Consider the following 13,012-nt stretch of genomic DNA (forward strand, 5'->3'; position numbering starts at 1 on the left):
CCTGATAATAAGATAGACTCTGGGGCTTTTAGCATCCATAGATCATTCCCACAACTCTTATTAGCTGAAGGTTCATTCATTCTCTACATCACAACTTATATTTATAACTGCTGGCCAGTTGAAAACTACCTGAGGCAGAATGATGAACTGGAAAGACACTGCATCTAGGGAAACTGAAGGCCTCTCTCCCGATGACCTGAAGCAAGTCACACAACCTTTTGAGCTTCCATTTCCTTAAATGCAAAGTGAGAATGTTGGTTAATGTCTTATATCCACCACAGCTCTGAAAGACTGCATAGTGTAGCCTTATCCACATTCTGGTCATTATGCTAATGAACAGTAAAGGGTGAGAACACAAGTGCAGGGAAGCACAAGGAAAAAGCTAATGGTCCAGATGAGCCACAAGCTGACAGATTGGCTCTCAAAGCGTCAACAATCCCTATAAGTTGCCATCTAAAAAGACTACAACAGAATCATATGGCAGTAAAATTTGGTAAGTTCTACTTTCCACTACTTGTCTATATGAAAAGACCATTTTTATTCCACTCACACTGTGAAAATCACCCAGCAAAATGAAAAGGCAATGATCTGATTCTCTAGTTGTTAAACTGTCTTTAAAAGGAAAAGTGATGATGTTTAAAAAAAAAAAAAAAAAAAAAACTTCCTCCAACATGCCAGAAAAGTTTTAAAATATTCCAACCCCAAGTTCAGTACCCTGTTAGTTTATAATAGCCCTTGCACACCCACAAGTCTCCATTCTGTTCTTTCCAACTCCCATGACCATCTCTTCTTTATGCCACTTCATGTAGGACATTTATACTCCAAGAAGTTTAAGACTCCTTATTTCCTGCAGGTCAAGTTCAGCTATTTAGCTTGGCATTCCAAGATCTCTACCATCCAACCCATAACTACCTTAGCTCTCCCTTTTCCTCCAAACCAGTCTGGTCTCCTTATTGTCCATCCCTCAATTACGTCATATGCTGTTCCTCCTACATGACATGGCTTTCCCCATCTTCTTCCACACAGACCAATCTTGGCCATTCCCAGAAGCTGAGCTAGCGCACATGTCATCTCTGCCATGAAGCAGTCATGCCGGATTACAATGATCTACCCTTCCTTCATCTGTGCTGCACAGCACTTAAACTCCCCTGTATTGTCTGCTGTCTTTTATTTGGTGCATGCATCCTGGTTAGACTGCATGCTCTGAACGACACAGTCAATGCACTTAATGCTTTTATCTTTCTACCTATCATCTTTCCACCTTCCTTCCTCCCTTCCCTTCTTCCTTCTTCCCACTTTCCCATATACATACAGCATAATGTGGGGAATGCACTAAATTAGAAGTAGTCACCTTATAAATAAATACAGTAATACAAGAGTTTAGTCCACAGAGTCCTTGGTGTTTCTCTCTTACATAGCCCACTCAGAAAGACACACACCTTCTCTTGTGTCCCTTAGCTTTTAACTTGGAATTCAACACCCTTCAGCAATTTCCTTTGTAAGAATACTTAGTATTATCAGGACACATGTCCAAGCTTAGGTTCCACTTAAAAATTTTATGTATCGATTTCCCAAAAGTGCAGAAATGGTTTAAGTAGGAAGAAATTTAAAGGGTGAAGTATTCCAGTAATTAAATCCCTTATTCATTTCTATAGTGTGTTAAGTCATGCACTTCTCATTTAGAGTTAGTGATAACAGAATTGGAAACTACTAAATCAAGAAGGGGACCTCACCTTCTGGTTTTATAGATGAGTCAGCTGGGGATCCAGCAGAAACAGTCTAAATGAAGAACTGCTTCTTGCAACAATGTTTGCCCTCCCTTCTCTTCTCACAGCCCCCTTCCTACTAGGAGTTCCTCTACTGTCTGCCAAATCCTTTCCTATTAATCACTTCCTATAGACTGCCTGTATATGAAAGGCAGCCTTATCCAGGGACTTAAACTGAGACAAGAAGATCAACCTACAGAGATCTCTTCCAATTTTTGAAGCCATCTTATTTAAGCTTCTAGGATAAAATAACTTTCTGGAAGTGAGCTCAAAGTCTTCGTAAAGAGAATTTTTGTGGAGGTGACGGGTAGCTATAAGGAGGTGAGGTATAGATTTAGAGATGCAAATAGTGATTTTGGTTTTGAGTCTGTTGAAAGGAACAGAAGAGTCTGAGTACAAGCAGAAGGGGTTATTGCTGCTGTGTCCTTTGCCAGGAGCCCGAATCCCCCAGGCTTGGCAAGGGGTTTGGAGGGATATAAACCCCCACTTGCCTCTTGTGTTAGAAAGATATCCTGCCTGTAGCCTCTAGGACAACACCTCTAAGTCACACAGGGATCCTAGAACACTCTGGACTGACTTCCCTCCCCTCCCCATCTGTACAGTCTTGACACACCCACCGAAAGGAAGGGTGGGACTTTGCTCTACCCAGCTCAGTCCTCAGGCCCTTGGTCCTGGACCATTCAAAGACTTACATTTCTATTTTGAAGTGGGAGGAAAGTAAGGGGAGGAGATGGAAACATTTTCTCCCTAAAATTCCAACCCAAATTTCACTTGTTGTGTTCTATTTTTTAAAGGCTGAAAAATCAATCGTAATTCCACTCCCTTGCCTCAACATGTTTTTCTTTTTTGTAAGAGGATGTAGAAACTAGCCTTGCCTCGCAGTATTCTTTTGAAGCAACTGCCTAGAGGCTCATCCCTGGAAAAGTGATTTTTACCTTCCTGGACCTTAGATTTCCCATCTGTTCACTAAAGGAGTTGATGGATGATGTCTAAATTCTCATTTGCTGTGAACGTGAGAGTCCCTGAGCCCCACTGCCCCTTGACTTTTCCACTTGAGCATCCAGCACAGAGACGGTTAAAGGTTAAGGGTCTCTCCAATGGAGAGTTGTTAACATGCAGGTGAAGAAAGCAGGCAGCAGGTTTACAGCCTCGCCCATCCTCGGCCTCAAATATACCCCTCTCAAAGAGGCTGCGGCGGGGTCTCCTCTCTTTATTCCTCTCTCCCAATGTCCTGGCACAGCTCTGTCTCCTGGACACCGAGCAGCCTATAGCATCCTCAAACCAGAGTAAGCCTGGACCTCTCCACTTAGCTCACAGCCCTACCGCTTCCCCTCCTCGAGGTCCCTCTAGGTGCCCACTACTTTCCACTTTCAGAAATTCTTCCAGCTGCGCCAGCCACACTTTGGACCCTCTGTTCTGGGTTCTGTGCGCTAGGGCTTCCGCGGAGTGGGGCGCTCTCTCTGGGAGTCTCGGGTTCTACATCGCAGCCCCTACCCCAGCTTTTCCTCTTCGCAGCCCCCCCCCCACGCCCCGCCCCAGGCCCCTGCTGTCGCCTTCCCCTTGAACACCCTGCACGCCCTTCCTGCATCCACGCAGGGAGACACCCTCCCCAGTTCCCCCTGCTCTCTCCCCAGAAGAACAAGAGCTGGACTGTGGGCAGGGCGCCTGGCCTCACCGAGCCACCCGGACCGGCCCTCTTCTAGGCGGGGGCGGAGGTGGCACCCGGCCTCGCCGGGCTCCCCAGCGCGCTCAGCGGGGCAGGATCTCTAGAGCAGCCTCGCGCCAGAATCTGGCACCAAAGCGCAGGAGCCGCCGCCTCCTGCCCTCGGGCGCCCCCAGCGCTCGCCCCGACCTGGGGAGGCCAGATCCGCTGGCGCCGCTGGAAACCCGCGCAGCACACCGGAGCTCTAGCGCCCCGCACTCTCCTTTTCCGGCCCCCTCCAAGGAGGGGCGCGCCGGGGCCCCAGAAGCACCTCCCGCCCGCCCTCCCCCTTCCCCTCCCGCCCACCCGACCCGCGCCGCGCAACGCTGCGCTGCGCTGGGATTCCGGGAGGGAAGTGCCGCGCGGTGTCCCTGGCGTCCTCAGTCCTGCCCCCCGAAGTGGAGATGCGCGAGAGGCAGGCGAAGGCGCGCAGCTCGTGAGACGCCGCGCCAGCCGGCACCATGCGCCTGCGGCCGCTGCCCCTCGTCGTGGTCCCTGGCTTGCTGCAGCTGGTGAGTGTGCCCGACCCGCCGCGCGCCCCGAGCCCCACGCGCCGGGGCCGCGTTTCGGCGGGAAAATCGCGCCGGTGGCCGACTCGGAAGCGGAGCCTGGGGCTGCTTGGGACGTGGGGCCGGGGGAGGGGGGGGGCGCTCAGTAGAGGGAGTTTGGGGTTGGCGTAGAGGCTGAAGGGGAAGAATCGGAGAATGGAATAGAGGGGACCCTGAGGCGAGTGAAGGGCTTTTGGAGGGTGGGGACTTGAGGACTGGGTTAAAGAAGGCAGAAAGTGGCCGAGAAGATGCGAGAGAAGAAAGAGGTTTATTGAGAAGCAGTCGAGAAGGGGATAAGGATAGACGGACGTGATGAGGATGGGCTGAAATACCTGCCTCTACCAGAGTTTGAAGGGCTTGGTAGTTTTTATTTTTCACGTGGTATTTTGCCCGGATGCCTGCAAACACTTCTTAACCACGGCATCCTGCATCCTTGTTCGCACGGCTGGTTAGTGTCTCCTCGCTGGGGGAAACTTAGGCAAAAGACCGATTTAGGAGGCAGATTGGATTTCTCTTCGTTTTCCCGTCTAGCGCTGGGGACTAGGATGAGGTTTGGGGCCGGCGGGGGCGCAGGATGTAACTTTCACACCCAACTTCTCGCCGGAGCCCCCTCCCCCGCATCACCGTGCAGAGTGCTCCAGAAGACTCCCGCTTGGTCCGGACGGCTCGGGGCGCTGAGGAATGGCAAGGGTATTAGAAAGCGGTTCAGGGTCCGCCCGCGAGACTCTAGGCGACTGTTCCCGCTATGACTCCCATCTCACCTCGCTCTTTGCGCGCGGCGCCACGCTCTCTTCCTTCCGAAATAAACCTATATGCTGTCTGGGTTGCTAGTTAATTATATTTAAAGGCGATCCCAAGTAAGACCTTCAAGAAGACAACTTTTAAAGTAAAATTATAAAAGGGGATTGCTCTGGCTCATTCGCCTCTGTGATATATTTCTCCTGCACTCTTGGCATTTACCTTAATACGGTGCTTATTAAGAGGACTTTCTCCGGCTTCTTTGGTCCTCTTATTTAAGACGTTACCCACTTTAATCTGGGTTATTAAAACAAAGTTAAGGAACCCAAGAATGATCCTTCCTTTCTTCCTGCCCTCTTTCCTTCCTTGCTTTCCTTCCTTCCTCTTTCCCTCTCTCCTTCTTTCTATATTTTGTTTTAGAGGGAAAGATCAAGTAATTTATGAAAGTTTCTCTGGTACATATGATATTGTAGAGCCAGAGATACTTGGCAAGTTTTGAGGATGGAAGGGACTCTAAAAAGTCTTAGTAAAGGGGAGAGGGCACCCTGTCCATTCTTTTTACAACAGAGATCAGATTCACCTGCATAGCATTAACTAAGAAACTCTCCAGGGGCATCAAGAAGAAAATGCAATGATGTACCCAGTTGTCCTTGAATGAGCTGGCACATAGTCACTATATACAATATTGCATGTTAAAATAAATTTTACATCGAAGGCATTAAGCATGCCCCATATATGCCACATTAGGCTTCCTTATCACTTGCTTCTTAAAACGTTGGATCTGGATTCCGATAAAAGGTGATCAAACAAAGCAGCATTTGTATGGTGTGTATAAGTGAAACTCTAAAAGCCTGGGGAAGTCAGGTACTTAGGAAGGATCTTCAGAATAATCTTCATGAATTTCCTAGTTCATTAATTTTGCATTCCATGATCGTGAGCTGTGTATCTGTTCCACTGTGTTAGACTCATAAAGACTAGAAGCTATATTAGGGAATGTGTTGGGGAAATGTTCTCCTATCAGCTACTGTATTCGAAAGTTAGATTTTTTTTTTCACACCACCCATCAATAGGGAATAAAAAAATACATCTTGACAGGATTATATACCCTCCTTAAGAACTAGATTCTAATATTACAGCATGGATTGACTGATTAGTTTTTAAGGAAGTGTATGTCAAATTCTAATCCATTTTTGGATTGTGCTTAGGTTGTAATGTTTTTTTTCCTGGAGCACTTTGTCATGGTAAGTGAGGTGGGGAGCTGCAGCTGTGTGATAAGCGCACATTCCTTACACTGCCATCCTTCTGGACAATAAAAAGCTGTTTACATTCTCCACAATCTGAGAGCTGTTTCCAGCCTTACAACACAAGGGGGTTAGGATGTGAAAGGAAAACAGAGTGGCTGAGCAGGCTAGATCTAAATTAAAATATTCCCCACCACTCAGCCCACCCCGGCAGGTATCAAAAAATGAATCGTAATTTGACCCTGTGGATGGCTTATAATTTTATTCTACCTTTTCAGGTAATAGTGAACTTCTTCACTAAATCCCAATAACAAGGGACTAAAATGTTCAAAAACTAGTTTTTTTCATTTTCTAGGAACCATATGTACTTAGTACATATGCTCTTGGGAGGAAGGGGTGGGGATGAGCTCGGCTTATTGTTGGAATTAGATTTTACTTTTCCATTCCCACTGCCATCCTAAAATGCTAACTATTTTTAAATGAGTGGTGGGGATCATTTGGGGATGTTGGAAATTTAATTTTAAGAAAATTGCCTGATTCATCTGAAAGCAATCATGAGAGTTAGGTCCAAATAAGTCACTATCACGTAACACAGGTACAGTAACTAGAAGATTTTTTACTTATTTGGGGGATAGTTACAATTTTGAAGAAAATAGAAAAATGAATTGATAAATATTGCAGGTAGCCGCTGAAATATGTGTATATGTGACCTGTCCTTGCCCTATTTTCCTGGCCTGTGTCTAGAGTTTTAACACACAGGTTGCTATACCTAATTAATAGGCTTACTAGGCATTTGCAAAATTTGAGTATCAATCTGAATGCATTATTTTCTTTGATATTCCTATTCAGCAACATATTCTTTATAAATATATTAATAGCACTTTATTTCTAGTCTTCCATCTAATGAAGAAAAAAATTAGCATTCGAAGCTAATATTATAGGAAAATAGTGTTATTTGGTGACACGATTCGAGGTAAAGACATCACCAGTTGACAGCTTCTTACAGATTTGCATGATTATTTGTAACTCAGAATAAGTGTGATTTTTGCCTCTAAGTAAAATGCAGAGTGTAAAAAGATTAAATTTGAATTTAAACGGATGATTAGCTTGAGTTTAAGATAAAATTTAGTGGGGATTTTAAAAATTAGTTCATTATACATTTCAACTTATTTTCCTCTGATATAATGGTGAGTTTATAAAGTAAAATATAAATTAAGAGTGATGCAAGTTAAGAAATATTTAGACTCCCAGAAAATCAGAATACTTGTGATGCAAGGGGTTACAAGTTAAAGTTCATCTTCATTATATGGTATCATCCCACAGGCACTTATTGAGGATATTTTTGTTTATCTTGGCAAATTATTATTTTTTGGCAAATTATTAATTTTAACGTTGAAGTTGTGTGATATTCATAACATCTATTTATTCCCAGTTCTGTATTTATAAAAAGTGATAACTCATGACTGTCTTCCATTCAAAAATTGCAATTTCCCTCATACAGTTTTGATCAATAAACATAAAAACAGTATTTCCCTGTGTAGAATCAATAGCCCTATGTTTGCTAGCTGACAATGGGGAAGAGAAAAAAATGCCACCATGTCATGGTTTCGACTTCGAGTTAGCTAAGCTTTAAAAGTCACTCCTCATTAAAAGCATCATTATCTTAGACATTTTTAAAACTGAGAATTAGGGTCAGACAATTAGGTCCCCCATTCCAGCCCCTCACCTCTCAGTATTAAATTGTGTGCCCTTGGCCTATTCTAAGATTGTTATGTAGTTCAGTTTTAAATGCCTTCCACAGAGAAAAAGGACTCCTCTTGGGAACTTATTTTATAGCTCAATACATTTCCAAATGGGAAAGAAAAGCTTTGTTACTATTTGTTCTGTAGTTTTCTCTTAATTTTCTTTCTTTCTTTTTTTTTTTTTTATTGTTTCTGATTAGTGGTAAAAATGCTCAATAAGGCAGGAGGCTTTTTTGAAAAACCTTTTAGAGGTTTTACATTGTCAGCTTAAAATGTGTAGCTCTTGCAAATCAAATAAATTACAAATTGTTGATTTTTATAATACACTGCCCACCTTTTACCTATTGAAGAGCCAATCAATACATGGTGAATGATTTAGTCATTTAGTGGTAGCCATCAGTGACCAATATAAATGTGTCTAAGGTTTGCGATTTTTGTAAGAGCTCTAGGACCTTCTCTTACTGTTTACATATTCTGTGGACTCTTTTACCTGAAGCTTTGCTGGGTGAGATTTGAAAAAAGAATTATAGCTGCACATTCAAGTGCCTACAGTTAGGGCTGTGTCAGCGTTTCTGTAAGAATCTCATTTCTATCTTAGCCATAAGCATTATTGCCGGTTAGAAGTTGGCATTTAATATCTTGATTTGGGAGTCATTTCTTTCGAAGCTGCTTTAAAAAATTGGTCCAAATGATTTTGAGTGCTCATCCATGTGGGTTTACTGTTTAGGTATTCTTAGAGTATGTGGAATAATGGTTTAAAGTTTCTTTATTGTTCTTGCACCACAGTGGTTATAATTTAAATTGAAGCATGTTTAAATTATTTTCAATACTCTTTCCCACTGTAAGATTGGCCCACTGTAAGAGTTTGTAACACTATTTCATCATGAGTATTTTTAATTGTGCCAAATTCATATGTTCTAGTCGGTCTTTATTGACTAACAATTTTATGAGTCTGTATTTACTAACAGACTATTTTTTTATTACTTGTGATATGACCAGTGGTATTGTTAACTCCATTCTTTACTTCAAAATCCTCCTCAATAAAAAAAGGATCTAAAGCAACTTACAGTATGGATTTTCATATTATAGAAAGAATTCTAAGATACTATTAACTGAAACCTTCCAATTTATGTTATTTTTAATTAATGAAAATCTGGATGAAAACCTTCAAATAACTGTTTGGTTCATTATGCTATAAGATCGGTACATAACAAGCAATTCTGTTTCTTTATATTACTATCATTAAAAATGAATGTTTCATTATTTAAACCCAAAAGCTACAGGGAACATTTTTCCTACCCAGATCATTGAAATTAAAATGTTGTCTTTAAAACTGCCATTCTTGTAAATTATGCATTTCTTAGATTTATTGACCTACAGTAAGCAAAGTGGGAAGTTTTACGTATTTAACCTACAATGATAATAATACTATCTTAGATTTGCAAATGCTTACCTGTTTTCAAGTTTCTTTCACACAGTTTATCACATTCTAGCCGCCCAGTAAATCTACGGGATAGGGAAGGACATGTTAAATGTTTCCATCTGGGTACTGGAAAGAACACTATATTTGGAATCAAAAGACTTGGGTTCTATCTCTAAATAAATTGCATGTTCAACCAATATTTACTGTTTTGTCCCAGACTTTACACTGAGACTATAGCAGACATTGAGGACATAGCAGTAAACAAAATAGAACGGCTCTGAGAGTGTGAGTGTGTATGTACACACAGGCTGTGTGTGTGTGTGTTCTGAGCTGATCATTAACAACCTCAGATCCCTCATCTGTGCAGTGACGTCATTCATGATTAAGAAAATGAAAAGTGATTTCTTACATTTCTTTCCTTTTTTTAATGTACAGTAGCAGCATTTCTGGATTTTTCTTTTTATGAATTATGTACATCTTTAGTTACTGTACAATTTTAAATGTGTTTTACCTAGAAACATAAATGCTTTACATATATGTTTTCCATGGAATTTATACTTAACCATATCACAAAGGATACATATATTTAGGAATAGATTATCACAAATGATACATATATTTAGAAATAGATTTAAAACGCTATAAGACTGATTAATATCTTATGGAAAAAGAAAATTAAGTGATCTTGCAGAGGGGATTGATGAACACTTATTTAACACATACTAATCAGCAAAATCAATAAAATTTAAGTGAAAATAGTGCATCTAAGACTTTTTCACCTCTACATCATTTTTAAATTGTAAACTACTACCATCTAGTCATTGCTTTAATTTAAATAAAAAAGTAAATTGCCTCTCAGTTAAATTCTCATTATTAAGATAAGCAACATTACAGTTTAATAATGTACTTCAACCAGAAAACTAGCATATGACTTTTGAATGCCTCAGTAGAATCAAATCTATTTAAATCAGGTTTGAGGAATTCAGATCTAAATGGTACTAAATTTTAAAAAGAAAACCAGCAAAGAACTGGCATGGTAGACCTAGCAAAGGTGGAGGAAATTGTTAATGGTCTTATCATCAGAAGACAAGTCAGCTGAAACACACTGACTAGTCCTGGGGTTCAATTCCAGCTATATTTTAAGCAACGTAAATGTCTTCAAAAACAAAACTTGACTTTGTGACATTGTTGGTTTGGGCCAAATAAAGGGATTCTCAAGTCATAAAAACACATAAGTAAATCTTTTTATTCGAGAATATACAAGATTGTGACTTTCAAGCATTGCCAACTGTATTGACAATTTTTTTTTTCCGCTTTTTAGGGCCACACCCGTGCATATGAAAGTTCCTAGGCTAGGGTTCTAATCAGAACTACAGCTGCCAGCCTACGCCACAGCAACATAGGATCTGGGCCTTGTCTGGAACCTACACCACAGCTCATGGCAAGGCTGGATCCTCAACCCACTGAGCGAGGGCAGAGATCGAACCCTCATCTCCATGGATACTAGTCAGATTCCTTTCTACTACACCCCAAGAGGAACTCCTATACTGACAATTTTAAGAGTTCATCAGTTTTACCTTGTTATATAGCATGTGTATTTATTCACTCAAAACAATAAGTAACTTAAATAGTTTTGATTATTTGAAGCGAGAGACCACATGTGTAATTTCTATGGCTGTTAAAAGTCCATGATCTGCATGATATGTTGAATGGATAATGTATACAGTAAGAGAATAGGGACTCAAAAGAGCCATTTAACATTTTGTAGCAATGATAACAATCATTGTTATTAAGTTTTGCCATTTGGATAACCTAAACAGAAGACAACTGGGATCAGTTATAAGGAATATGGCTACAGAGGTGAAAGGCGAAGTGAAGTTTTCAAAAGTGTGTTTTCCAAAATCATTCATTCACCTGCTGCTTTCAAGTTGATGACTCCCAAACTTACACCTCAGTTTCTATCCAGCTGTTCAGTCTTCAGGACCACAGCTTCATAGCTTACTGTTCTTTGACTTGAATGTTTTACTACCAACTCACACTCAACATGTGCATAGCTGCAAACCTCTTTCCTAAGTAAGTACCTTCCAACATTCATGGATTCAAATCTGGAAGTCACTATCTCCCCCCGCCCTTTATTTTCCTTTTTTAAAGGTTGCACCTTTGGCATATGCAAGTTCCCAGGCTAGGAGTCAAATGTGAGCTACAGCTGCCTACCTATTCCACAGCCACAGCAACTCAGGATCTGAGCCATGTCTGTAACCTTCACCTTAGTTCACATCAACACTGGGTCCTTAACCCCCTGAGTGAGCCCAGGAATTGAACCCGCATCCTCGTGGAAACTAGTCGGGTTCATAATCCACCGAGCCACAACAGGAACTCCATCCTCCCCCTTTTTAATAGCTGGTGTCTTTGTATCAAATAAGTGACTTGGTATAAAGCACTACACAGTTTATGGGATTCTTTCATGTATGTGAGCTCATGGCTCATCTTCACATCAGCTCTGGAAAGTAAACAGAGCCACATTTATTGCATCCATTTGAAAGATGGAGAAATAAAGGCATGGAAAGTTTCTATGGACTCAAAGGACGACTCTATACAGATTGCACAAAAGGTACAACTTGAAGTGTCTTCCCAGTCCAACCCTAAGTTCATGGGACATCTGTTTGCAGCAGAAAGTTGTGAGACCCATCATAGACACTCAGAATGATGGGCTGGAGGAGCATTTCTCAGAAACACACTGACCACGCTGAAGTAGTAACCTCAACTCTTTCATTTTAGGAATCACTTTAAACAAATTTGTCCTAAAGTCAAGTGAGTTTAGCAAAACAAATGGATTCCTCGACTGTATCTCTTAATCAAGAGTTCTGTTTTGAATTTAGCCTCAGAGTTGAGTTGCCAGGTGCTCCAGCATTTGCAACTTCAGGGCTGTGTTGCTGGCCAAGGAATGTGGTTCCAGTGAAGATCAGCAGAGGGTTTGAGAGCCTCTAATTTCTCCAAATCACAACCAGTCCCACTTCAGATTGGACAGATGAACAAGAAGAGAGAGAAAGGCCCTAACTTCTATTAACGGCTACTTAATCTTGTTTTTTTTTTTTTTAATGGACAGGTGGTTATCTGAGGAGGAGCTGGTGTTACAAGGGCAGCCGTCTATTAGGTGCTGATGCTTGTGTAGAACTTGTGTGTGTACATAGATGATTTTGCTTTACCAGCAGCATACTGCCTCTTGCTCTCTCTCTTTACTTTTTATGAAAATATGTATTTTATTATAGAGGCAGTATAACATAGTGGATGCTGCTGGCTCTCCACCCAAATCACCTTGGATCTCTTTTTAGCATTTTTATGCTCCCCTCCCCTTTTTTGGTTTCCATTCTAACACTGGGCACTCTCCTTCAGAGGATTACCCTGGGCCTGTTGGATGCCTTTTATCTAAAGCAGCTAAAGCCATGGAATTCCCATCGTGGCTCAGTGGTTAACGAATCCGACTAGGAACCATGAGGTTGTGGGTTCGATCCCTGCCCTTGCTCAGTGGGTTAAGGATCTGGCATTGCCGTGAGCTATGGTGTAGGTCGCAGATGTGGCTCTAATCTGGTGTCACTGTGGCTCTGGCGCAGGCTGGCAGCTACATCTCCTATTAGACCCCTAGCCTGGGAACCTCCATATGCCACGGGAGCACCCCTAGAAAAAGGCAAAAAAAAAAAAAAAAAGACAAATAAATAAATAAATAAAGCACCTAAAGCCAGACTGGAGTTCCCTTCCTTCTGGGACAGCTCCAGGCAAATGACTGACAGGTACCAAAGTGTGAAAAGCCCCTCCCCCTTGCTTGGAGGGTTAAGGAATACATGGAGTGTCCCT

At 41.8% G+C, this 13,012-nt stretch overlaps 1 protein-coding gene across 1 annotated transcript in view; it reads left to right on the forward strand.

Moving 5' to 3' along the window:
- Positions 3,503–13,012, forward strand: part of NXPH2 (neurexophilin 2) — a 120,147-nt gene continuing 110,637 nt past the window's right edge. Inside the window, exon 1 of the mRNA XM_003133263.5 lies at positions 3,503–3,980. Within this exon, the coding sequence (XP_003133311.2) occupies positions 3,930–3,980 (51 nt within the window). The 5' untranslated portion in view covers positions 3,503–3,929. The remainder of the gene's footprint in view (positions 3,981–13,012) is intronic.

Source organism: Sus scrofa, chromosome 15, assembly GCF_000003025.6.
Source record: "Sus scrofa isolate TJ Tabasco breed Duroc chromosome 15, Sscrofa11.1, whole genome shotgun sequence".
In the NCBI taxonomy this organism is placed as follows: Eukaryota; Metazoa; Chordata; class Mammalia; order Artiodactyla; family Suidae; genus Sus; species Sus scrofa.